The sequence below is a fragment of the Lathamus discolor genome, chromosome 7, assembly GCF_037157495.1.
Source record: "Lathamus discolor isolate bLatDis1 chromosome 7, bLatDis1.hap1, whole genome shotgun sequence".
Taxonomy (NCBI): Eukaryota; Metazoa; Chordata; class Aves; order Psittaciformes; family Psittacidae; genus Lathamus; species Lathamus discolor.
The window spans coordinates 5,231,518-5,257,633 of NC_088890.1; the positions used below are offsets into that span (position 1 = coordinate 5,231,518).

Here is a 26,116-nt window from a genome sequence, read left to right on the forward strand (position 1 = left end):
TGTCATTTTTTGGTGCATTGACTCCTGGGATATTGGACTGTGGGAAAACAAAAGGATGGTACTTCTGGTTGAGGAGAAACCATAGGCCTCTTGAGGAGACGGGAAGTCTTCATTTAAGAAGCTGACGTAACAAAAACTCCTGGGAAACTGCACTGGGAAGGTATGAATCAATGTATGTCATTCTGCTAATATAGTATTGCATCTCTCTTCCTTGATTGCTCATTGTGCTTGCACAGCTCTTTGTGGGAAGGAACTTAACATATTCTTTGTGGGAAGCTGTCTGAGAAGTTTTTAACTTGCGAGGGATCTCTTCTTCAGGATGACTGTTCCCAAAATACAGTCTTCGTCATTATCCAGGAGCTGCACAGCAGACAGGGAGGAAGAGCTGCCTTTCTGGCTGCTAGTGCAGCTTCCTTTAGGCTTCTTAGCAGTTGAGCAAGGTTGAGCTAGTACTTGCCTTACATGCCTAGCAGAGGGGTGTTGTGTTTTGGGTAGGTTGCTAAGGACTCCTCTTCCACACTGAGGAAAAACCTGCTGGGCTTGATCTGTATGCTTCAGGAATATGGGAATTACCTGGGGGAGGGAGCAGTGTGGCCCCTGCTGAGGTGCTAGTGTAGTAAGGGTTGTGATTGAAAAGGCCAAGTGTCCCATCTGCTCTGTAGCAGTTTTGGTCATGAGAGTGGAAACAGTGCAGCTGCAGTTTTGGTTGCTGTCATTACCCAAAGCTGCAGCTTTTCACCATGTAAGAGCATGGTAACAAATGCCTGGTCAAAACAAACCCATCAGCACTGCAGCCCAGGTGTGCGGGGAGAAATCTCTCCCATTCCATCACATTTCCAGTTTTGAAATGCTGGAGTGTTGGTACTTGTGAACAAAAAGGTGAAGCATAGTTGTGTGTTTGGTCACCGTCTCTTCTAATTGGCTTGCAGTGTCGTAACTGCCTTGTATATTAGCTAGCTGTTGGTGGCTATCCTCAGGTGATGCTTCCAGCTGCATAGCTGTTGGTCAATGAAGGACTGCCACGAGCCTGCTGAAGGTATACTTGACATCTTTTTCTTTGTTAAAATAGAATATCAGTTAAAAGTTAAATAGGGATTGTCCTATATGCTCTATACAAATGTATATGTGTATACATAACCGTGTATACATAAGATGACATAACTGTGATGTTAGCTGGTCAGAGCCATCTAGTCCATGTTCGGGGGTGTTGGTTGGATGTTAAAGCTGGATATGTAAGGTGTCTATTCCTCAAATAACATACGGATCTTTGCATGTCCTGTGTTCTTCTGTGCCTCCTTAAATTGTACTGAAACTGAGCTTGTGTTGTCCTGTGTGGCTGAAGTCTTCTGGAGTAATGGGAAGCTGGGGGGGGGGGATACAGCTCTCTCTCTCTGCAGCCTTAAAGGGGAGTAAGGACCCCAACTCTGATCTCTCCTCCTCTCTACGTTGCAAGATGTAGGAAATGTAGATACCTATTTTAAGATGGCATATTTTAAAGTAATTCCTGTTTGCTACATCTAGCTGGAACAGTAACCTACCTGTTGCAGTAGGGCACATTGGGATTTAGGAGTTTTTTGCCAGCTATTTATTGCTAGTTTTGTGTGTAGAGATCAGATACTACTGGTTTTCTCAAAATGGAGAGTAAGCAGCTGATAATGCAGGGTTAAAAAAATTACCTCATGGCATAGTAGAAAGAGAATTGCTTTAGAGCGATGGGAGATTAGGTTAATGATGAAATACCATTTGGTGGTGTTAATATCTGTAGGGAAACGGGGTTATTTAGCTCCGAGCATGGACTTTGCCCCGTGTTTTGTTTTTAGAATCTCAGAATGGTTCGGGCTGGAAAGGAGCTTTCCGTAGCCCCTCACTCCTGTGCGTTTAACAGCCAGGGGCTGGTGCGTTTCAACCCCGGCGCTGCTGTGCTTTGGCATCTCCCGGCACGGTGCTCGCAGCGCCGTCAGTTGCGCTTCTAACACGGAGCTGTGACCGCTGCGCGGCGCCTGCGGCTTGCGCGCCCTCGGAGTGCCCGCGGGCGGTGCTAGGGCGCCGCCTGGCGGGTGCGGGAGGCTCTGCCCGGTACCCGGGAAGCGTGCAGCCGCCGCGGCTCTGAGTGCGGAGGGAGCCTCCGGTCTGTGCGGCACTTGGTGCCGGCTGCGGTTAAAGCTCGACGTGCCCTGGGGCCGTGAATGTGTCCTTCAGTCGTTGTGCGCGTATCTCCCGCATCTTCTGGCTGCAGAAGGGCCTGTGAACTGGGTTTTCATGAGCTGTAGCTGTTGTGCGCAGTGTGGTGTGGGCACAGGCAGCTGGAAGACTGGGAAGTCATCCTTATTCCAGGAATAAGTGAGCTGGTGTTGCTGGAGCGATAGTGGAAAGACAGGAGGCAAAGAATTGGGTGGTTTATGGGTGTTTTATGGGCTGTCAGACTGCAAAGTGGTATCTTTACCAGGGAAATTATATGTGAAAGTGACTTGCATCTATTGTGGAGTTTCTATTATATAGTTATGTATTTACTGATACAAAGCAGGGTTTGTGTATGATCAAGCAGAAGCCTCGATTCAGTATCTGTTTCTCCTCGTCTCAGAAATAATTACCACTTGCTTTATGCATTAAACCTGAGGAGTCTCCTGACTTGTCAGTCAGAAGCTTAAAAAGAGTAAGTATCAGACTGTCACTTGGCTCAGCACGCTCTGTTCCTATGCAGCAGTTCATTTTCCAAGGCTGCTTTTCCCCTCCCTGTTTTGCCTGTGCAGAGAGGTCCTTTTTCAGGGAAGTTTCCAACCCATCTTGGCCGTGAGAGGGCATGCTCTGAGTAAAAGCCTTCCAAGGAGTAAAAGCTTGTTCCTGGTTTCCCTGTAGCAAACATAGCCGAGTCTCCAGCACTTTGTCTGCAGGAATCGGCCCTTTGCAGGAGGCCAGTGGCTGATGACAAGGTGGTTGTGCAGAAGGTGATCTCTGTCACTTGTTAGGAATCCAGGGAGCAGTCTGTATTATGTCTTTTTCTGGGAATTCAGTGTAGTGCTCTTGAAAACCATGTTTTGAAATGAGACCTCATGAGTGGTACAGGATTGCTGTGATTGCTTTCCCTGTCCTCAGTCAAACAGCCTAATATGGCACCGAGGTAGTTAAAAAACCCAATTAACCATAAATAACAGAAGCATGGAGTGGTGTGGGTTGGAAGGGACCTTAAAGCTTATCCAGTTCCAGCCCCCTTCCACTAGACCACGTTGCCCTAAGCCCTGTCCATCCTCATCTTGAACTCTGCCAGGGATGGGGCAGCCACAGCTTCTCTGGGCACCCTGTGCCAGGGCCTCAGCACCCTCACAGGGAAGAACTTCTGCCTAATATCTAACATAAATCTCCCCTCTGGCAGGTTAAAGCCATTCCCCTTGGCCTGTCCCTACAGGCCCTTGTCCAAAGCCCCTCTCCAGGTTTCCTGTAGCTCATTTAGGCACTGGAGCTGCTCTAAGGTCTCCCCTTAAGGAGCCTTCTCTTCTCCAGGCTGACCCAGCCCAGCTCTCAGCTGGTCTCCATAGGAGTAAGCTTGATCAGGAACACAGTAACAGCTTGTCATGGAGCAAGCTGAACTCTTCACCTCACAAAACTAAAGGCTCGCAGGTGTCTGTGCACACCTCTAATGTTATTCCGGACACCTGGACAAGCCCCTGCTGAAGTTCTGTTCAGGTGCCACTGGTTTAAATCTGTCTGAGAACAAGAGTTCACTGATGTGCCGTGTGCTTGGGGGACTTCGGAATGTGGTAATTCCCCTTGCAGACCTGTGCTTTAGTATGAAGAACATCAGGTCAGTGTTCTCAGCTGCAAGGCAGGTGTGTGAGTGGTGCTTCAGTTCCTGTGCAGAAAGAGGTACAAACTTTGTTTCTACAGACTGGGTTTTGTGCATTTTCTACTCAATTTGTGTAGAACAAGCCCAAGAAGTGTGTTTTGTGAGCTGGCACTCCTGTTAATGTCATATTTCCGTTATTATTACACGTGTTGCGGGCTTGCCTAGCTCTACTGGAGGCACTGCTAAGAAAGCTGGACCCTGGTGGCACGTACCTCGCTGGGATCGGGATGCCACAGTGTGTACATCCTGACTCTGGGCTGTACCCTGAAGTCAGCCATCCGCTTGTGCGATGTTCTGTATGTGCACAGGTGGTGGGCTTCTGGGGTTAACCTGGAACGCAGATTAAACTGTTCCTGCTCGCAGTTCTTTTGGCAACTGTTGGAAGGAAATACGTATCAAATAGAACAAACGAAGGAGGTTTTTAAGTGATCAAAACCTCCATTTCTCTGCTCCTGGTCTTCTGACCCTCACACTGTAACTCCTACCACCGATCTGCCCCTCCCTGCTTCGGTATCAAGCCAAAAATGCTAGGGAAAAAGACAGTGCCGTCGCCTACAGTTGAGAGCTGTAATCAATCCTGAGGAGAAGGAAATGGGCTTTGAAAGGAGGGAAGGGCAGATCAAGCAAACAGGGTTTGGAAAAACAGTGTTAACTCGCCCCAGGGCGGTCTCAGCAAATATCTTGGCACTGATTTTCTCTTGGAAGAGCTAAATGTGAGCTTCAGATACTCAGAGTCTGGTATAAAAAGATGTATGTATGTACTGACCTTCTCCTGTATTTAGACCAGTATTAACAGAGTGAATGATAGTGAAAACGTGTACTGCACTTCTGCCGTGTTTTCAGTGTGCTGCACTGAGCGTCTGTAAAGCACACAGAGCTGTGTGTACCAGTGGAATACGGAGCTCCCTGGGACTTTGCTCGGCCCAGTAAGGAACCGGGCTTCTCTCGGCCGTAAAGCCGATAGAGGTGATGTGCAGACGCGGCAGCGGGTGTTGTGTTGGGCCATGGCGCTGCTCGTGCTGCAGCGCAGGATCTTCCACTGTCAGTCGTGAATTATTGAGCTAAACGAGGCGTTAGAAACCCATTGTTTATTTATGGCTTTCTGCATCGACATTAATTTCGCCTTCAGGCTAAACCAGTTAATTGGAGGAATAACTCATTCAATGCATGACTTCCTAACAGACACCGTGCTCCCTGGACGTGTATTTTCAGGGCTTTAAGAAGCGGCCGTTCCGAGGCAGCGGCAGACCCGGTGTGACAAGCACCGGGCCGCTGCCCCCGGGGCCGGGGGAACCTCCATGAAGGAGCAGGGCCCCGCCGGTTCCCCGAGGGCAGCCGCGGGGCCGGGGTTGCCCGCTCCCGGCCGCGCCCCCGCCGCGCTGAGGGCGGTGCGGCCCCGCCCGCCGCCACTGCAGTGGGAGCCGGGAGGCGGCCGAGGATGGCGGCGGCGGCGGCGCCGGCCCGGGAGCTCACGCAGAACCCGCTGCAGAAGACATGGGAGCCCTCCGGGCTGCCGGCGGGGCACAGCGCCCAGCGCGGCGGTGAGCGGGGCGGCGGAGGGGGGGTGCTGCCCGGGCCGCGCCGCCGGCAGCTGTCAGCGGGACCCCCGGCCGGCCGCTCCTCCTCCTCACCCCCGCGGTCGGTCGGGCCGCAGCGGGCGAGCCGGGCCCCGCGGAGCCCCTCCCGGGGAGGGGGGGCGATGCGCGTTCAGCGGGGTCGGGGTGCGGGCGGAGGCGGGAGGGCCCCGCCGCCGTTACCGCTGGGGCTTGAACGCGCGTCCGGTGTGAGGGACCCGTTTAATGGTTCCCCCGGGGACGGGGAACGGAGGTGGGGCGGCCGCGGGGGATCGCCCGCAAAGGGAACGCAGAGAACGCTGGAGCTGCGCCCGGCGGACGGGGACAGAACTGCGCCGGGAACAGGGTCTCCTCCGGTGGCTTCTGGTTTGTACGAGGCTGTGGTTCCAAGGAGCGTTTGTAGTCGGGGTGTGCTTCCTGCAGGGAGGCCTGAAAATGTCACTGCGTTTTGAATTCCTTTCTTTTAAGGCCGGTGCTGTACCGGGCCATCTGTTGTACGAGTTAATGGCTTTCCTTATTTTGAGGTGCAGCCAACCAAGTCATCAGCCTCTACAGACTAAGGCTGTGGCGTCTGTAAACCATAGTTTATTACCAAACTTCGCCTCACGTGGTTATTTCCTCTTTTTTTGCTGCTTTACTTGAAGAAGCGAGGTTCGGTACACGGCGGTGCTGCAGACAAAAGGGGCTTTGTGGGGTGGGATTGTTCTTACTTGTCATGCAAAGAGGCTGCGCTGACAGCGAGCGGAGGGCTCTGCTGGTATGGCCGGCAGCCCTGCGCTGCTGCCTCTTGGCTCTGGCCCTGCTTTGGTCCAGCACTTGCTAAACACAAAGCCCAAGCTGCCTTGGTTTGAGCTGGGGAAGCAGGCGTGTGTTTCCGTGTGAACTGAACCACTCCAGCATCTGAAAACCAGCAGGTGTTGAGAGGAGCTGAATGCTGGAGTCGGAAGTGTCAGAAGGTGTGTGTAATGGCTTTTGTGAACACGCTAAGGAGGGCGCTTTCCTTTAGCCTTAATGTGGCACAGATACACCGAAAAAAACCCCATAGGAACAAAATTGTGTATTGGTCGTATGTAAGCTGGTGACAGTCGTCTTGGCAGAATTATTTAGCTTCTCTTGACTATAACTAAAACCATGTATAACAATTTTAATTTTTTAAAGATTCTTTTAAGATTCTCTATTTTTGGTGCCCAGGACCCATTACCATTGAAAAACCTTTCTCCTAGAAAAACAGATTTGAAAATACAATTTTCATCAATCATTTTGCATGCGTTTGCTCTCGCAGCTCTACCCATAATATGTCTACAGTCATTTGTGATCCATAATGATTACAAACAGCCTAGAGAGGGCAGAACTTATTCTTCCTTGATAAAACCATATATCTTGTTTCAGCAAATGGAACGCTCTAATTTTTCCTGAGCAAGGGTACTGTGAAGCCCTTTCTTCTCAGATTTCCATGTATCGTGTGTTATCCCGTGCTCTGATGTACCAGTGTGACTCATGCGTTCTGTAGCCGTGCTGAGACAGCACAGGATGGACTGCCCAGGCTGGGTGGTGTGGGGCATTGTTGGGTTGACCCGTTCCAGGTCTCTGCTGCTGCAGGTAAGTCCGTTAAGTAGTATTGTGCAAAAAATGATAAGCTCAAGTTGGAAGTGGATTTCTTGTCCTCAAGAGCAGCTTTCCAGTGGAAGCAGTGAAGGTAGTTGCTCTGATGTCTTCTGAATTCCTAGGCTAAGCAAGATGAACTCTTTCAGTCTCCTCTGGTTTGGTTTATTTCCTTGGTCATGCTGATGACCTGTGTGCAGGCATGCGCTACTTTTAGTCTTATTTTACCTTTTCAGAAGGTGGGTGAGCAGAATCATACATGCCTCTAGTTGAGGACTTGGCAGATCCATCTCCAAAGGGACTTACCTGTGTTAGCTGGTTTTAGTCTGGTTTTCTAAAAGCTGTAGCAACTGTAATTACCTGGGGAAGAAGAAACCTGGGTACCTGTGCCAGGGTTTAGCTGTCAGAGAGCTTTGAAGAGCTAGTTCTTTTAGTCTGTGCTTTACGAGGTCTTCAAGGAGAAGTTCTGGCCGTGTGTACTGAGCTTTTACAGCTGGTGAGACCAGTAAGACAACTTCTAAATGACCCTCCAAAGTAAGACTTGTAGGCAGTAGAAGTGTGTGTTTTTGTTAATAACTGCCACTTACCTGTTGTGGCTTTTTGTGAAAGGTTTTGTCTGTAAATAGGTTGCGCTAAAGCTGCTCTTGGCATTGGATGCCACGTGGCTTTAAGCTTTATGAATCAAGCAGTGGGCTACAAATAAGAACATAAAAAATAAGTAATAAAGTATGGTACAGTGAAAGTTGTTTTGGGAGCCTAGCAGAGGATGTTTATAGAGAGATAAATAGTGAACTTCCTGTGGTTAAACATTTCCCCCCTATGCTACTGTTAACAGCTAACAGTTGTTAACTGTAAGCTGCTGGAATTTTGTCATTCTAACAAATTTTGTTTAGTGTTTGTACAGCAGTATGAATGTACATCAGGTTCAAAAAAAAAAGGTCAAATGATTATCTTTGCCCTAAAGAGCTCTACCCTTTGAGCTCATGCTGCTTATGTGTGTTTGTGCTCACAACCCTAGGAACTGGAGATGGAGAAAGTGAATGAGGTGAGGACAGCACCCAGCTGTAGCCTGAGGATCAGGATGTGTGATGGGGCATCGCTGTTAGCGTCAAAGCTGTAGGAAGCAAATGGTAACTTGGAGCAAGTGGATGGCAGAGCTGCTGAGAGCAGCTGGTGGCACGAGGCTGAATAGAGAACAAATACAAATTCTGAATCCCTTGTACCAAGGTGATGTTAGAAACGGGTGATTTGGATAAAAAGAGGAGAGGCAGATAGGAAGATAATGGACTTCAGGTACAGGAGCAGGGTGTTCCTCAGGAAGAGCAGCAGGATGGGGAATTCCTCGCTGGGGGATGCCAAGAGGGTGACTGATTGTCATTACTGATCAACAGGAAAAATATGGATTAGCAATAGTTAAATTGGATGACAGGGAAAAACATGTAGTGCTAGCCTTATTTGGAAGGGTGGTTGTGTTGGCTTAAGATGTTTGTGTATAAGCCTCTAAACAGTACAGTGCTTTTGGAGAACAGGCCTTGGGTCAAAGGCCACAGAAGCAGCAAGAATCCTGTGTAAACTTCGGATGGCAAACTGGCAGTTCGACACAAAAAGCATTTGACCTTAAATATTGACTTCAAAATTTAATGCAGAGAAGGAAAAGACAAAATCTCGCTTTGGGGGGAAGGGACAGCTGATAACATGTCAGGAGAACTTGAAAAATACCAGCTCTTGTCTCTGATTTCACAAGAGTTTCGTGGGCTGGAGAAATCCTGCACAGCTGATAGAGGTTGTTCAGTGTCCCAGTTTGTTTCTCAACCATCTGGATCTTGGATTATTTCACAATGGAGACTTAAGAGGCAAGAAATGAGCATGTCGTTTCTTCTTTCCTTGACTGTTAAGTCTTAACTTCAGAAGGGTAGGCAGTCATAACTGTACTCTTGAGCTGCAATGTGCTGTGTTGATCAGTAGTATAGAAGAAATACTTAGCTGTGATAATGCCTTTGCTTAAATTGCAGTACTTGATTTTGATGCACTTCAGCATTTGGCCATTTTCCTTCACTGATTGGTATTTTGAGCATGTTTTTATGTGTTACTTCTGAGTGAGGAGATGCAACAAACAGTTCTTGTTGATGCTGCTGCTTATAAACATGCAATCTTACATGCATATATTACAAATACATTTTAGAGAAGAAGAATGAGTAAAGTCATAGAGCATCTTTAGTGACTGATGGCTTACAACCCTGTGAGTTTTGGTTTGCTGTTCTGAATGTGCATGTTCCTCTAGCAAAATCAGTGTTGATAGCACATCCGTAGGACTTTCATATGTGAAACAGTATTAAATTAGTTTTTCTTGAGACTAGGTTGTGTAGAGACATTTCTGGAGGTAAACCAGGCAATCCAACGATAAGGAATTGAGAGAAATCTGCACTTTAGGAGTCTGCCTGGGCTCAGCAACTTGCTCCTAGATAACTATTTTTATGCTGCAGGTAGCTTTTCATACAAAGTGAATGATGAGGTGCTGTGAAAAGGGGAACTGAGCAGTGTGCTGTTGGGAAAAGCTTAAACTAGAGAGGCTTTTTTCAGTTTCATTCCAGGAGTTAGATTCGTGTAACTTGTGGTTTGTTTGGGTTTTTTTTCTATTTCCTCATGTCAGAATTGCGTGCATTTCTTCAAAGGAAGGTGTAAGTTCTGACACACCGACCCCTTGAATACTGTGGTTGGAATGAGCGCTTCTCGCCACTGGCAGTGAGTGTTGGCAGCGTTTTGTTGTGAAAGCTGTGGCTCAGTCAGATCAAGTGAAAGGTGATAAAATGATGTTAAATGTTTGAATATTTGCTGCATCCTCAGAACTTGGCGTTTTGTTCTGGTCTTGACTTTTTCACTGAGCTAATGGGCAAAATCAAGCCTTGTAAGGAAGCAGACAGAACCCTCTGCTGTGCCGAGTCTTGTGCGTGTTGTTTAAACAGGCAAGTTTTAGACTGTGAACTGGCATCCTCCTGGTTGAAGACAAGCACTAAGGGGTGGTATGAGCTGCAGCACCATGTACTATGTAGTGTTGTCTACAGGGCCGTGGAGGTACGTAAAAGCTGAGTATTTAGCATCATTGGAATGAGTGGTGTTCCTCCTTTTGGTGTGCAGGGAATCTGTTTTGCTGGTACCTGCCTTTAAAGAGGAAAAGCTCTCTTGGTCAGCCTGGTAGCTAATCAGAAGAAGATTGCAATTTACTTGATAGGGATGAATAGGGTTTCTGCTGTATTGTCACACAGTAAATAGTGGTGCACTGAGTGATCAGAGTAACAGATTAGGCAGCAGGACTTGGCTTAGAGAGCAGCTGTCAGTGTAGAATGTGAAGCAACCGTTCAAGTAGATTGCAGGTTTCTTCATGGTACTTTTCTAGCCCTTAATTTTACTTCAGTATTGGTTTATTGTTACATTACCAGAAGGCAGTTACTGTGTGAGAAGGCTGCCTTTGCACGGCTCAGCCCAGGAGAAGGAGAAAAAGAGAGGTGATACTGATATAACATTAGTTGGTAAAGAATGGGTCAAGAAGCCTGTTTCATTAGCACAGTTCCTTGCCGATCAGGTGGGCCTGAGGCTGTGTACAGAGCCTTTCCATATACAGATCCTGGCTTGTCTTTTACAACTGTTATTTCACTGCTTATACTAGAAAATTGTTTAAAACTTGAGCTAGATGTTTCGGGTGAAGAACCTTTCAAGCTGGCTTTGATGAACAATGTCTTCCCTTAACGTTTTTAGGGGCTCAAGGATTTCAGTTATCGCAATATTTTGTTTTATTGCCCTTAGAACTAGAAGCAAAGCTGTTAAGTTCAGTAAGCAGTGTACTCTTTACACTTCGTAGACTTTGTTTCCCCAGAGCCTGCCTGCCTTCTTTTGGAGACAGGGTTCACGGGCCTGAACTTTGGACAAAGAGGTGAAGGGACAAGAAAACATTATCTTTCTTGTTTATCAGCTTCTGCACAGAGGAGCTTACTCCAAGGGCTTTTATAAGTGTCCTTCTAGTGACATGGACCTGTTTGAATGGATCTGTTTTGGTTTGCATTCAGTTCCCTGCAACTTTTATTACATGGAGTTGTAGACTGTTTCATGGGTTTGAGGTTAGGTATGGTTTTGCATCCCCTCTCTCTCATGAAAAACGGTGTGTTTTTTTGTGGGTTTGGGTTTGTTTTGTTGTCAGTGTCTGTTTTAAGACAGTGCATCTGTCTTTGCTAATCTATGGGTTTGCTATGCAGACTAGCTGTGCCAGATTTGTGCAAGTGACTTTGTGGGATGGGACTTGGTCAATCCAACATCTGGAAATCTCAAGCAGTCACAGCGCTTTGTGCAACAGTTTAGTTACGTCTTACAGCGTAGCACTGAGATTGTCTTTTGAAGCAAATTAACTTCTCTATCAAGACATTGTTGCGTGTGTTGATTGTACAGTAATTAATGCCCTTTGAAATAGGGGATGGAGGGAGCCAGTGGTATCTTTGCACCACTTTAATGTCTTTTTTCTTTTTAGGCAGTTCCGTGTAGCTGTGATAGATTCATGCAAGGTATCCATAGTTTTATGCCATTTAACTGTACAAAGCCTTGTCATTTGAAAGGAAAGGCCTCAAGGTTTTCAGTTTTTACATGTAACTCCTTTAAATGTCTACAGTATTGTGTTTTTTTAACTAAATACTGCTTTTGATAAAGTACTTCTGTACATATATCTGTATATCAGATTATTGTACATGACTGCATAGAATACTTGTACTTTGTTCCTAGTAATCATTGAAGAACAGTCAAAGTTAGTTCTGGTTTTAAATGTTGTTCACACAAAAAACCTCTCTTGAAAGGAGAAATAAGAAATAGTGAGTACCATGTGTACCATAATGTATTAAGCTGCATTTGTCATGCTAGTTTTGCTCAAAACCAACAATGTCGAGGAGTTGTTTTAAAGATTTAAAAATTGTCTTTAAATTGTGTACACCTTGCTGTTTCCTTTCAATGCAAGCACTGAACTCAGTGGTTTGAGCAACCTGGTCTAGGGGAAGGTGTCTCTGCCCATGACGTGGGGGTTGGAGCTAGATGATCTTTGAGATCCCTTCCAACCCAAACCATTCTATGATACTAAGATGTCAGTGTCCTTTTGGTATTGTTTTTGTATGTCTTAAAACATGTATGCAAGTACATAGGTTTCTCGTGTTCTGGCTGTATACAACTCACGTGTCCAGTGTTGCACTACCACTGACTACCTCTTCCAAAACTCAACACAGCATAAAACCCCTGGTCAGGTCCACTGAACTCCTGAAGAAACCCCCTGAAACAGTGAGACACGGTGCATGAGCTGCCTGAATGGTCACTTCCCCAGAGAGCACATGGATTGTAACTCTCCACCACAGTAAAAGCCTTTGCTTTGTGGGGAGCATTCATGGTAAATCCTAGTTTTCTGTTTTTCTGTTTCAGTATGTATGACCAATTGCCCTACTCTGATTGTCATGGTGGGTCTCCCAGCAAGAGGAAAAACCTACATCTCAAAGAAGCTGACACGCTATTTGAATTGGATTGGAGTGCCTACAAAAGGTGATGGATTTACTTCTGTTTACATCAGAAGGACAGGGCAGATGTTAGGTGTTTAATTTAATTCCCATTAATTACATTGCAAAGTTGGACCACTTAAAATCCTTCTGTGTTGTAAACTTAGTCTTAAGCAATAGCATACACAGACTCCCAGTTCCATTTAGGTGTTAATTAAACGTACCCTGGTAACTGTTGTTTCACCTTCTTCTGCCAGGTGTTTTGCCCTTGCCCCTTAACACTTCAGCTGTCCCTATTTATTTATTTAGATTTCTTCCCTTGCTTTATGTGGGTGAAAGGGAACCTTGTTTACAGGTGGATGAGCAGTCGGCACTTGTGACTTCTCAATCTTCTTTTCTCTGTGAACTTTGTGCAATGTGTAATTCCTTGTGTAACTCCTTGGAGAACTGCTTTTGTGGAATGAGTTACAGCTCTTTGAATATTAAGAGCCATAGGAACTGGAGCAGCACTTGTTATCACTCTCTTAAGGATTTTATACGTGTGTTCTGAGTGGGAAATGACAGCTCAGCTTTGCTGTGCCAAGGACCTGGCTGTCCTGCCTCGTTCCTGAGCTCTTGTGGTACTTTGTGGGCCTAGATCGACAAGTAGTCAAAACCTAAGTCTATTTTGAGGTTCTGAGATGCCATCTCCTCTGCCTTCTCCTCTGTCTCTGTAGAAGAAAAAGATAGTTCTGGTGTTCTGTGAGTCAGTGTCTGGTGCAGTAATGGTAGCTTTATTGTTTTGACTAGTTAATCATTTAAATAACATAAAACATCCTAGATCATACACGTATTTCCTAGTAGTTCTAAGAAGTCAAGATAAAGAGTTCTGGCCTGTATTTAAACAACTGTTTGATTCTAGGGTGTAGCTTTTCGAGCTGGTGTTCTCTTAGCCTCTTAGAAGCTTGTTGCTTTATTTAGATAAGACGTTATGGAGGATATGTTATATTGTTTGAGTATGAGAGTTTACAGGATTTAAATTGTCACTTGACTGTTTCACACAGTATACCCCTTCTAATGAGCAGCATCAGATATTTGTCAGTTTTATCCATTAGGCTGAAATGGAGTAACAATCTAACTAGGTTAGCCTTTATCCAAGCTGATAAAGTGTATGTGATATAACTATGCTTGTATGTTAGGTATAACTTACATTTATGTAAATATGTATGTATGTCATCGTGTTGAACATTTTATTGTTGAAAAGGCAAAAATCCGGTATTGGGCAACAACCAAGATATTGTCCTCATCCAGCTCATGCTTGGTTGAATATATCCCAAGTACAGTAAAATAGGTAGGGGTAGTCTGCTTTAGTTACAGGAAGATTTCCTTGGCTACTGTGAGCAGCACATCAGAAAGTACATGCAATTTGCTTAATAAAAATTAATTAGGGCATTGCTACCTCATTTTACAAAGATACAGAATCATAGAATAGTTAGGGTTGGAAAGGACCTGAAGATCATCCAGTTCCAAACCCCTGCCATGGGCAGGGACACCTCACACTAAACCATCTCACCCCAGGCTCTGTCCAACCCGGCCTTGAACACCACCAGGGATGGAGCATTCACAGCTTCCCTGGGCAACCCATTCCAGTGCCTCACCACCCTTACAGTAAAGAACTTCTTCCTTATATCTGGTCTAAACTTCCCCTGTTTAAGTTTGAACCCGTTACCCCTTGTCCTGTCACTACAGTCCCTAATGAACATGCAACATAAAGTTACCATGTGAGCTTCCATCCTAGGTTGCTGGTTGTGGCTTGCCTTTGCTAGGCAGGGTGACTTGGGATTTTCTTGGAAAACCACAGTCGCTTCCTGTTGTTTGTGTCATCACTGATGAAGTTTTCCTGAAGCTGAAATCAATTTAAAATCCCTCACTGACTGAGGGAACTGATGACACTTTGCCTGATGCTTCCAGTTGATTGGGATGGAATCTATACATATTAAGTATTGAGTAGCCCTAACATCAGTTCCCTTTAGCTCTTAATATCTTAATATTAGTGTGCACTTAATACAGTGAGTGTTCTTACTGTCCAAGACAGAGGGTTAAAATTGCAAGGTTATGTAAACCCGAGGAAAGATAAATGCTGTCTTTTCAAGTGACATACATTAATCAAGCTGAACAGTTCAAGAACATAAAGTGGAGGTGAATAGCCCAGAGTTGATGTTAGTTGAACCATTTCAGCAATCAGTTCTGTATTTTCTTTTCTCTTCCAAAATCCTCTCATGTTTAGAATGTGAAATGGTAAAAAATACAAAGGACTTTTGTCTGAGCTTTTCCGAGGAAATGAGGTCAATTAGATGCCTGAATAGAATTGTGTTGCAATGTGTTTTTTAGATACTAAACTTAGGGAAGCTTTTCTGGAACAGCTCTGGCTGTGTGGTAATTGTGATTCCAGTTCTTTGTGAAACTTTTCCGCAAGGGTGGATGCTAACAGTAAGGGCTGAAGATTGTCCCACTAGATAGCACTTTTTCTATGTCTGTGCATGACCCTGTTGCAGTAACTATTTCTTCTTGAGAAATTCATTGGGTTTGATTTTTAAAGGGCTACTCCCTGAAACATTGGCCTTCTGAGCTCCTTCATCTTCTGCTTTTCTTACAAGGAACCATCTTTTCACGTCACTGGTGCTCATTAATCCTGTGACAGAGTAACTTGGATTGTAATGTAATCCATGTCCTACATCTGACCACAAAAAAATTACATCAGCATTGTTGAACTCGAGCAAAACTTGACTTTTGGGGGATTAAGCAATACTTCTTTATCTTCTGCTTCCAGTCCCAAGAGCAGTCTATAGACAGCAGCTGGTGGTTGAACTCTTCTATTCTATGTGTTTTCTTTCTTAGTTGCAATTTGGCAATTGTGTATATTACTCCATTTCTTTCTAGAAACAAAGTCTCTGAAGTAGTTGCACCTTGGCAGCTTCTCAAACACAACACTTAAAGTTTGATCTAATGTTAAAAAAAATGCTTTGCAGTTCAGCAGAGAAAACCTACAGGTCAGAAACAACTTAAACATCAATTGCACTTCAGAGACCTACTTTCAAAGCTGTTGGATGAAGTTCATTAGGGTACAGTGTCATTGCCTGCTGTGTGGCAAAACAACTGCCTTGCCCTAATCCCATATCCGGTATCGTGACACATGTATGGCCATTGACCTTATGGACTTTTGCCCAGATAAAGGATAGTCTTCTTGGCCACTGTTAAGAGATCCCAGTAAGATTATGTTCAATAATAATGCTGAATGTTTTGTTGAGGTTTTTTCCAATTGAAGCATGTAAAATCACTGGAACAGGGGTTGTGCAATGGTATGTGCTGATCCTTAAGGAATAGAAATATTTGAGCAGGGTTCTGAAAAAATGATTCCACAACTTGGATTTTAAGGTTTGTTTATCAAAACCAAAATGGGTTAGTTCTATTTAGAGCTCTTCCTTGGTTAAATAGGAGCTGAGCGTTTTGGGAGGTGCTATCAGAGTGCTGTCTCACTGCACATGTGCACAGAAGAAGCAGCTAGATTATTTGTAGGCTATCAAAATAGACTTCCAACCGCCCCTGCGAAGGAGGAAAAGGGATTTTTCTGTGGTCAAGCAAACCGGCAGACAGCAGCATGGCGAAGTGACTCTATTGAAACTCCTGCCCTGTCGTGGTTGTTTTGCCATTTCCATGATTTTTTGTTGTATTTGAAAACAACCAAGCCCCCCCCCCAAACCGCAAGAAGTTGACTTTGTACATGCTAAATTATTTTATCTTTGCAGGTACTTTGGTTTCAGAGCTGTCATAACTTTTGTCCTTTTCACATGAATATCATTAGTTCCCGCTAATACCGGTTTCTTGTTGGCAGAATTTAACGTTGGTCAGTATCGTCGAGATTTGGTGAAGAAGTATAAATCTTTTGAATTCTTCCTGCCTGACAATGAAGAAGGCTTGAAAATCAGGAGGTAAGTTTTGAATGGGTTTACTACACAATGCTGACTATTAAAAAGTTACCCTGTATAATTTGCTCATAGAGACTGCTTTAACTTGTGGTTTTGTATGCTCAAGAAGATGTTTAAGAGACTGCAGTATGAATGACAAGGAAAAGAAGTTCTTGAGAAAGCAGACAAGGGATTTGTTTAGGCTGCTTAAAAGTTGGGGTATTTTCCCCTTAATTGCTTCATCTAAAGCATCAAAAATGCAGAGAAGGTAAATGATTCTTTTTCACCTTTTGGTAGGCTGCGTTTGCTGCTGTTCCTGCAGATATTCCAGTGTATTTTCCCTCAAAATGAAGCAGGTTTAACAAATAGTTAATAGCTTTTGGTTTTGGTTTGCATACTGGGATTTTTCACCTGGAGTACTTTGAATGTATTTGTCATTACCCATTCAGATAAGCCAGAATGAAACAATATTATTCCCTCCCTGAAACTGTCTTTGGCCGCCATGCGTTCAGTCGGTGCACTGCCTTGAAAACTGGCATGTTTTCCTAGCGCTATACAAAGCAAGGTGAGCATCAGTGTGGATGTCTGTGCACAGATGAAGCACTTGAGACTCCTTTCTTGCTTGGAAAGAGGCTCTGCTTTAATGTAGGAGAAAGGGTAGATGAAGAGAAGGTCAGAGCAAGAGGGAGCTGCTTTTTTCTTACAGAATGGGAAGATCTTTTGATTTTTCTTTGCCATTTATTTTTAGTTTTTAGTATGTTCAGGAAAACATTTAAGAGTGTGCAGGGTGAAGTGAGAAGTATCAGAAATATTAGAGGAATGGAAATGCAGTTTGTTTAGGGTACTTAAAATGTGGAGTATTTCGTTCTTCATTGCTTCAGCTCAAGCATTAAAAATGTCTGGACTTTTCCTAATGTCTGGACTTTCCTTTGTGGCTGTTCCTCTGCTTGTCCTCTCTCTCTTCCCTTTCCCCTTCTGCAGCAGTTGAGCATTGCTAATGTCAGAGGGAACTTGCATAAGAACTAACTAATCCTTTGGGACCAGAAAGTAGACACGAGGTACATTAGCCTTGCAAGCCCTTACCTTTTGCTTAGAGGTAGATCCAAACCTTTTAATGTGCCTCTGAGTCACCTATTAAACTAAATGGTGGGGAATATAACATGAAATGGGCTGTGAGAGCTAAACTGCCTACTTAGCAGTGGGTAAAGAGGGTTTATATTTATTTAGTGAAGACTTCACTGGTGAATCTCAGTTCCTGACAGCCATTAACCGTGCTAATGTGGAAATACTGTCAGGATTGGAAAGCTTTAATTTTTCTTTCAAGAGAAAGCTGTGCATGCAAGATACGCTAAATGTAAGAGAAGAATTAGATGTTTCAGTCTGGAAGTCAAAACAGAGCAGTAAAGCAGAGAAAGGCTGTTGAAAGGGATGGGGTTTTATGTTGGTATTGCAAAAAGATTGTACTACATGGAACTAAATGGAGCTTTGTTCTTCTAATGAGTAAATCCTGTACAACATTAATGTTGCCCTCCAGTATTATGTATGTGCTAGAAATCATAATGGGCTCTGAAGATAATGCTAGTGCTGAGGAAATAGGGAAGCTGCAAATTAATTTGTTCTTGTCCAAATTTAATCCGAGTGTAATGTAGGGAGAGGGGGGGTTTGGGGTGTTTGTGTCCTCAGTGGTCTCCAGTTCTAATTACATTGGGTTGGTGACTACAATGGGATTTTATTTTCACCTCTGTCGCTAATACTGGTCGCTAACTTTGTTTTATTGTCTAAAGAGATTTTTTTCCCCTAAGCAATTTTTACACAATAGGTGAACAGAGAGGCAGTGTATTACTGTGAAATAGTTGTCTATCCACTTTACCTTGGGGCTACGAGATGAAAACCTTAAGTTGATTTATTTCTTCCCTCTTTGAGAATCACATTAAGAAGCAAGTATCTATGAGTAGGTAATTGGGGAAAAAATAGTTCCAGGGATGCTTCACTGGTGTTACTTTAGATCAGTGAAAGCTTATTCTGGTCAGCAAAGTTGATAGGTATTCTGTGATGATGTGCAGTTGTATCAGTTGCTCAGAGGAGCACTGGACTCGTCTTTCTTTTTGGCAGATGGCCTTGACAGTGTTTCCTTAGTACAGCTTGGTTGACCTCCGTTGTTTTTTTCCCATGTTTTGGGGGTACCTGATTACGAAAACATATATTTTTGAGAGAGATTATCCTAACAGGTGCAGGGGGCTTTGATCACAATGCACAAGTGCATTGATAAAATAACTTTATAAGCATCTGAGTTTTACTCTCTTTCATTTTTAAGACAGTGTGCCTTAGCAGCGCTGAATGATGTCCGACAGTACCTCAGTGAAGAAAACGGGCACGTGGCTGTAAGTTTCTTGTTGGAGTTGCATTCTTCAGATGCTTCCCTACAAAACAGCTGGATAATGCACAGCCTGAGCAATTTCAGTGTCTCTTCAGTATATGATTCGATTTTTTTCTGTGGGAGTTGTATGTTACATCTGCCTTGTTGCTGCAGAGAAAGGAGCACTGAAGTTCAGGGAGATGATGCCATATTGAGTAAGAACCTTTGTGATTTGAGGGGTTCACTGAGGAGAGGGTAACATGCATGAAAATTTCCCCCTTCTCTGCACATTGTATCACGTGCTGTTAAACACAGCTCTTGTTTTAGTTGCACTTCTGTTTCTATTTGAAAGTCTAGTGTTTCAAGTGAAAGGTGCTTACTGAGCAAAAAGCATCCTGGGTGTTGCTTGGCAGTTTTGTTCCCAACATGAGAAGTCTCTGAGGAGAGCGGGAGAAACTCAAAAGTAAATTGCTGCATATCTGTATTTAATATTGGGATGCAAACCATCACCTGTTCAATTATTGATACTGCGTATTCACATTAATTTGCATGACACTGTTTTCCTTAAGACTGCTGGTGCAGCTCTGGTGTTTTCATTAGCTAATCAGGGAAAACCATTAAGTCATAATTATAAGTTGTGCTGTGGGCATGAGGTAAACTATCCTTTGGCAAACCTCATGGTTTGGTAAAACACTGGTGTGTTCATGGCTAGACATTAGTTCCTGGAAAATTGGCTGCATTTATCTTATAGTCCATGGGCAGGCTTTACAAGTCTTGCAGATCTTAGAATCGCAGAATAGTTAGGGTTGGAAAGGACCTTAAGATCATCCAGTTCCAACCCCCCTGCCATGGGCAGGGACACCTCACGCTAAACCATGTCATCTGCCACTTAAAGGCTTTACACTTGCAGTTTGAATAGCATGTTGATTGCAGCAGCTTTCTTTCCTGTAGTGTAAGTTTGTTAAAACCCCAGGGATTAGTATTTAATGCAGGTGAGGGTCAGGAGGAAGATTTTGTCCTGTATTATGTGTTAGGCTTAACTTGTGGTTGCTTCTTCCAAATACAGTCTTCAGCTTTCAAAATATTACTACTTTTTAGTATTTAGATAATCAAGTGTGGAACGTAGGAATGTCATCTCTTTGCCTCTTGAGCATGTTGAGAGAGGGGGAAGGGGAAGTGTTTCGTTGCTTCTCTTCACATTGAGGGACTTTGAACCCTTACTTTTGTTGTTACTAGCACAGTGCTTTTCGCATGATATTTCGCTATGATATTTCTTTAATTCTTCTTTCTCTTTCTCTCTCCCCCTGTAATTATTTCCAGGTCTTTGACGCTACAAACACCACTCGAGAACGCAGAGAAACTATTTACAAATTTGGTGAAGAAAATGGATATAAGGTGAGTTGAAAGCAAAGGAGTTCTGAGCTAACGCCTGGACAAGTTAAGGCAGGGGTAGTTTTGCCCTTATCTCCAAGTACTCCGGGTTAAGTGGTGCATTTGCATAAGCCATGTCCTTCCTAGGTCTATAGTCAGTGGTACATTTTGTGTTCTCAAGCATTGTTTGTGATTAAAAATCACCTAGTCCTCATTTTTCTTGTCTTTAATGTTTGTCCTGGTGGTAACTAAGCGCTTACATGCTGTGGCTTCAGTTCTGTCATCCTGGACCTGTAGTTCTGAATGTACTGTCAGCAAGAGCTATTTCAAATATGGTTCTTAGTGCGGTTCATGTTTTTGCTACAAAAACCAAGGACTTCTGTGTTAGTTCTGTGCAAACAAAAAACTTCCCTTGGTTTAGTGCCTTCTGTCCAGGGTTGTTTTGTATTTAGGTCTTCCCCAGTAATCCTTCGCTTCCTCTAAACTTGTATCTCCATAAACCTTTGAGACAGCAAACCACAAAAGTCTTTTTAAGTTGCGTTACTCCATTAGTTGAAAGGTTTCCAAAACATTATTGCAGAAACGTTCGTTACTCTTTGTATGACTGAGCTTGTATCCTCTGCACTTACTTCTTTCTCTTCCATCCTAAATGTTTCTCACTGCAAAATTTGTCCACTTACAAGCATTGTGTGTGGGGGAAATAATACAGAACATGGTACCAACAACTTCTGATGAGTGTCTGCAGAAACCTTCAGAGTAAAGGAAGGGAAGTTTAACACATGGTTCTGTTAAAAAGGGGTTAGCATGGAAGTGAGTAACATGCTGCTCGTGTGTGTCAGTCTCCAGAGGCATTCTAATGCATCTTCCTTGTTCCTTCCTCTGTACACGTGACTTCCCCTTTGGACTGAAGACTTTTTTTGTTGAGTCAGTATGTGTAGATCCAGAGGTCATCGCTGCAAACATTGTGGTAAGTATAGCAAAGTTGCTTTAACTGCTCTAAGTTAGGAGGTTAAAGGTAGTTGAGTATGTTTAGAAGTACATTAAAAGAACTTCCAATAGCAAAAACCCAATTAGCTCCCATTTATGGAACAGTTCGCATTCATTTTCCTGTTCATGTGTATAATAACTTGGAAGTTTATGAAGAATAGCTCTTTTTGCTATACATGTATTTTAGTTATCTTCCAGGATACAAGTTTTTGTGCTGTGTTCTCCCCCTTCCTATTTATTTAAACTTTGCATTAAAAAGGGAAAGAAATGTACTACTCTCCTGGTTTTATTTTAAACAGCAAGTGAAGCTGGGTAGTCCTGACTATGTTGATTGTAGTAATGATGAAGCAACAGAAGACTTCATGAAAAGAATAGAGTGCTACAAGAACTCCTATGAGACGTTAGATGAAACTCTTGACAAGTAAGTGATGAAATAATGCTGTGATCACAACTGGGTCATTTTAAGATGTTTCCTTAGGGGATGGAGCATCCTGTATTGGGGATTAGGGCTTTCTAGTAATTAATGGCTTAAGCTCTCTTTCCATTGGCAAATTAGGGAGAGTTTACTCTGGGGGTGTAGCCTGGAACTTGCTTGCTTGAGGAAAATTGGCTAACATGTCTACTCTGGGACAGTGATTTTTCCCTGTTGGAGAATGATACGATTCTTTGGAACAGAGCCAGCATTTAGAAATTATTCCAGGCTTCTTTTAGATCAGGTCGTTACTTGGTTTTCTAGTTTGTAGAGGAGACCCGAGTGATTTGTACGCTTAACTTCGTTTGTTGACATGGTTAAGGTGAATTTTGAACGCATCAATCTTACAAATGTGATGTCTAAATGTATTTGTGCTTGTAAAATACCCTGCAGATGTAGGGCTGTGAGAAAGTTTCTTAGCTTGGATTACTTGCCTTTGTGCCAAAGCATTCATCTGTTTCTCATTCACTTTCAATGCTTGAAAGTAAGGTAGGCATGAGCCACATCCCTACCCAAGGAGTAGCCCTGTTTCTCTTGCTGTGGTCCAGGATTTTGGTGTGGGATGTTGAGCTGCATTCATTCCAAGTGCTCCTGCTTTGTTTCAGGACCAGTGCTGTAGAGAAGGCTGAGCTGCATTTTAATGTAATTGAGTGTAAGCAGTGTGAAGCTGGTTCAATCAGATCAGTTCATGCGTGTAATTTCTGTGATGGGCCTAATGGTTGTGCCTGGGTGAAATAGTAATGATTAACCTCAAAGAGCACTACTGGAGATGAGGTGATGATGCTTGCTTCTCATCACGTCCGTTTGGTTTTATTATAAGTTTTCTTGGATTATTGTGGTGTTACAATCTCATATGCTTCACTAAAAACCAACGGTTATTTTCAGCTTATTAGACTATCCTCCTTTAAACTAGATCCTACTCTTAAATGTACAGCTCAGATGAGACAGGATAAGCAGTGAAAATTGAAATTATAACCTGTCTTGTGCTGAGAGAAGGTAGTGGTGGGGTACAGTACTGTACTGTTAATAAATAGTTGTTGGTGGAGTGGCTGAGAAAATGCCTTGTGTCAGGCTGGTCCCTGCTCCTGATGCTGTAGCTTTTCCAGAAGGGTTAGCAGAGATCGATAAATGATGACCACGCATTTTGGCTTCCGGGTGCCGTCAAATACTTACTGCGGGGGAAGTGTTTGTAACCTGGAGAAAAATACCTGGTATCATGAGATACCTGGCTCTCATATTGAAGCTACCACAGTCAAATGACTCCATTAAATCTTTCCTTCAGTGGGAGGGCTGTATTTTTCCAAGAGCAGAACCTAGATTTGAGAGACAACATGCAAGTAAAGGGAACAGAAAAGAAAGCAATGTGAGCAGCTCACCTGTGAAAGGAGCAGAGTTCATCCTGTACCTCTGGGGTATTTTGTTGTTTCTTAGGACTAATGCATATTCCATAGGTAAATCAGGGCTTGTTTATTGCTTTGGCTTGTTGCCTCTTTGTTTTATAATGGCAGAGATTGTGGTGCATGCTGATGGAAACTATGTGGAATTTTACATATTTCTTTTTGTTTGCTCCTCAAAGGGATCTTTCTTACATTAAAATTATGGATGTTGGAAGGAGTTACCTTGTGAACCGAGTAATGGATCACATTCAGAGCCGGATTGTCTACTACCTCATGAATATCCATGTGACTCCTCGGTCAATCTACCTCTGTCGACATGGAGAAAGTGAACTCAATCTGAAAGGGAGAATAGGAGGAGATCCTGGACTGTCTGTCAGGGGAAAAGAGGCATGTACCTGCACAAGTGTGGCTGGGTTTTGTGTGTATTCTATGCATGTGTGCAGTTTGTGCTCTGTAATTACAGCTTTCTTCCTCTACAACCCTTTCCTCTTAACGTGCTTAAGGGTTTTAGTTGCGTATGTGAGTAGTAGAAAATGGATGGAAACACTTTGGGTGTTGTGATTTGGTATGTGCTCTTTTATCGGTCATTCTGTTGGTTGAAATTGTTTTTTATCCCACAACACAAAGCAGTTGTCAAGGGGGCTTTATTTTTTTAACTGTATTGTTGTAAAATCCCAACTTGTTGGATAATTGGGAAGGTTCACAAATTAAAGCTGAAAGGAAAATCCCTGATGGTAAAGATAGGAACTGCAGAAAACTTGTATCTCCCTTGTTCTCCTTTCCTTCCCTCTCTTGTACCTCTTGTCATAACAGAATGTGTTGCATTTCTTCGCCTTCTGAAAAAGTTATAATGAGCTTACAGAGCCCGGAGCCTGCGTGTTCCAAACCGAACAGAGCGTGTTGGCTCTGAGCCTCATCCAGTGCCTCATGTTTTTTCTTTCAGTTTGCCAAAAGTTTGGCACAATTTATTAATGAGCAAAATATCAAAGATTTGAAAGTTTGGACCAGCCAGATGAAAAGGACGATTCAGACTGCTGAAGCCTTGGGAGTGCCTTATGAGCAGTGGAAGGTTTTGAATGAGATAGATGCAGTAAGTTCTGATTTCCTAAACGTGTCGTAAGTTGCTTGGTTTGCTAAAGATGGAGCTGCTGAACTTTGTAACGCTTCGGCTTTCATGGGATCGGAAGTCATTTAAGCTGTTTCTAGAGGTTGGAAAAATTGCTGTAACTTCCTGTTAGTAAGGCTAAGCAGTTTATTAAATTTTGCTGTAATTATTTTAGTCTTTGGTTTATCTTCCCCAGTGAAACATTCCCATGTAGAGGACAGCATTTTGGGTAGTTGGGGGTTGGAAATAATTTCTTTATGAGGAGGAGCTTGCTAGCTGGCACTTTCCAACTGCACCTATAAGATACATAAGTAGGTGCAATAGATAAAACGTGACCTTGCTCGGTGATTTGCTTGCCCATATATGTGACTTCAGTTTATATACGGACTTAATGATTCCTTTTATCCACATGTGAGTCCAGCCAAGAGTCCTGTTCATCATGTGTGACGATTATTGTCTTTAAGTGGCAGAGTAACAAAATGCAATTGTTAATGGTTATTTATATATGGTTTTATTTAAGAGTGAGATCTGCTTTTTGCACTGCTGGAAAGACATGGTTTGAAATTATTTTTATTACGTATAGGGAGTGTGTGAAGAAATGACATACGAAGAAATACAGGAAAATTACCCACTTGAATTTGCACTGAGAGACCAAGACAAATACAGATACAGATACCCCAAAGGAGAGGTATGCTCCCTTTTCTCTCTTAAGGTGAAGGGCTTCCTTTGTCTTCCTGTATATATGCATGCTGGCTTTAGAAAGGAAAAATACGTTTTTAAATTAATAAGCAGGTTGTGCCTCTCTCCAGGGGAAAGCACGTGGGACATGGCAAGAATTGAGCCCAGACCATTTAATTTGGTTCAGGAAATGAAACAATAGATTTAGATAAAATGATGGAGAGCTTTGATCTTGTGGGCATTGTTTCTATGCTGGTCCTGCAGTGATAAAGCAGGAAGAATGATTGCAAGCCTTCAGACCACTGCATATGCAAACGTGCTGCCAAGATCACCTTTTCCTATTCATCCTCGCTGTGGGTAGTGGCTGGTTTGAATGCGGTGCTGGCTGAAGTGCAGGGAAATCTGTAGCCACGGTGGTCTTTCACTTTAATAAACTCCTTGCCTCTGGGAAAACAACTGCTGACAGCATTTCCAAAGCAATGAACCCGTTACCTGCAGCAGTTACCAGATGGCCACGCACCCTTCCGTGCCAGCTGAAGTTTAGGATTCAGGACCAGCTGCTCCGCTGTTGTGTCCTGAGGAATTGGAGCTCCGTGGTCTTTCCTCAGTAGTCAAGAGTGATCACTGTGCTTAAGAGCATCTTGTGATAAGAGCGGTGTTCCTGGGGCTGTGACCCTGGTCTCACTAATGAGGCAGTCATTAAGCTGCAAAGTTCTCCTAATCCATTTGAACAGGGAGTGTTTGTTTTTCAGATTGGTGCCATCCGCTAGGATGGTGACAAGCATTTCAAACTCCCTCATCGCCTTGGGGTGGTTAGTTGATGTCAGTCGTTTGTCTAAGGCGGTCCCTCTGTCACCAGTACCCATGGCAGGGCTTACACGGCCTGGCTGGAACAGAGTGCTGTGTTTCTCTTGCCAAGGTCTGGCTCAGCAGCGCTGCTTTCCAACTGGGCAGCCCCACGCCTGCCTGGGGACCAGGACGATGTGGTCATTCCCTGTCCTGCTGGGAGATGTGCTGTGCTCCCCATGTGTTCAATGCACCACACATCCGGGAAATGTTGTCTTTACATGTGAATGTTAACCTAAGCATGAACATGCTGTTGATGTGCAGCAGCAGATTTACTGTGTGTGAGCTGTGAGCGACAGGTTGCAAGAGGAATCACAGAATCACAGAATCACAGAATCCCAAGGGTTGGAAGGGACCTAAAAAGATCATCTAGTCCAACCCCCCTGCAAGAGCAGGGTAACCTACAGTACATCACACAGGAACTTGT

The 26,116-nt window shown here is 43.8% G+C and overlaps 1 protein-coding gene across 15 annotated transcripts in view; it reads left to right on the plus strand.

Moving 5' to 3' along the window:
- Positions 1–26,116, plus strand: part of LOC136018081 (6-phosphofructo-2-kinase/fructose-2,6-bisphosphatase 4) — a 51,667-nt gene that overhangs the window by 10,400 nt on the left and 15,151 nt on the right. For 6 of the 15 annotated variants that reach the window (XR_010614228.1, XR_010614229.1, XM_065686968.1 and 3 more), the window contains exons 2-11: positions 11,534–11,567; positions 12,463–12,579; positions 16,405–16,501; positions 18,792–18,858; positions 20,154–20,228; positions 21,115–21,171; positions 21,491–21,612; positions 23,240–23,447; positions 24,004–24,150; positions 24,749–24,853. Coding sequence is in view for 13 of the 15 variants with exons in the window: in XM_065686968.1 (XP_065543040.1) it covers positions 11,534–11,567; positions 12,463–12,579; positions 16,405–16,501; positions 18,792–18,858; positions 20,154–20,228; positions 21,115–21,171; positions 21,491–21,612; positions 23,240–23,447; positions 24,004–24,150; positions 24,749–24,853 (1,029 nt within the window). In the remaining 2 variants the exon portion in view is untranslated. Of the gene's footprint in view, positions 1–5,241; positions 5,383–5,588; positions 5,782–6,331; positions 6,372–11,533; positions 11,568–12,462; positions 12,580–16,404; positions 16,502–18,791; positions 18,859–20,153; positions 20,229–21,114; positions 21,172–21,490; positions 21,613–23,239; positions 23,448–24,003; positions 24,151–24,748; positions 24,854–26,116 lie in introns of those variants that run through there. The other 9 variants (XM_065686970.1, XM_065686978.1, XM_065686974.1 and 6 more) reach the window with 5 other exon arrangements.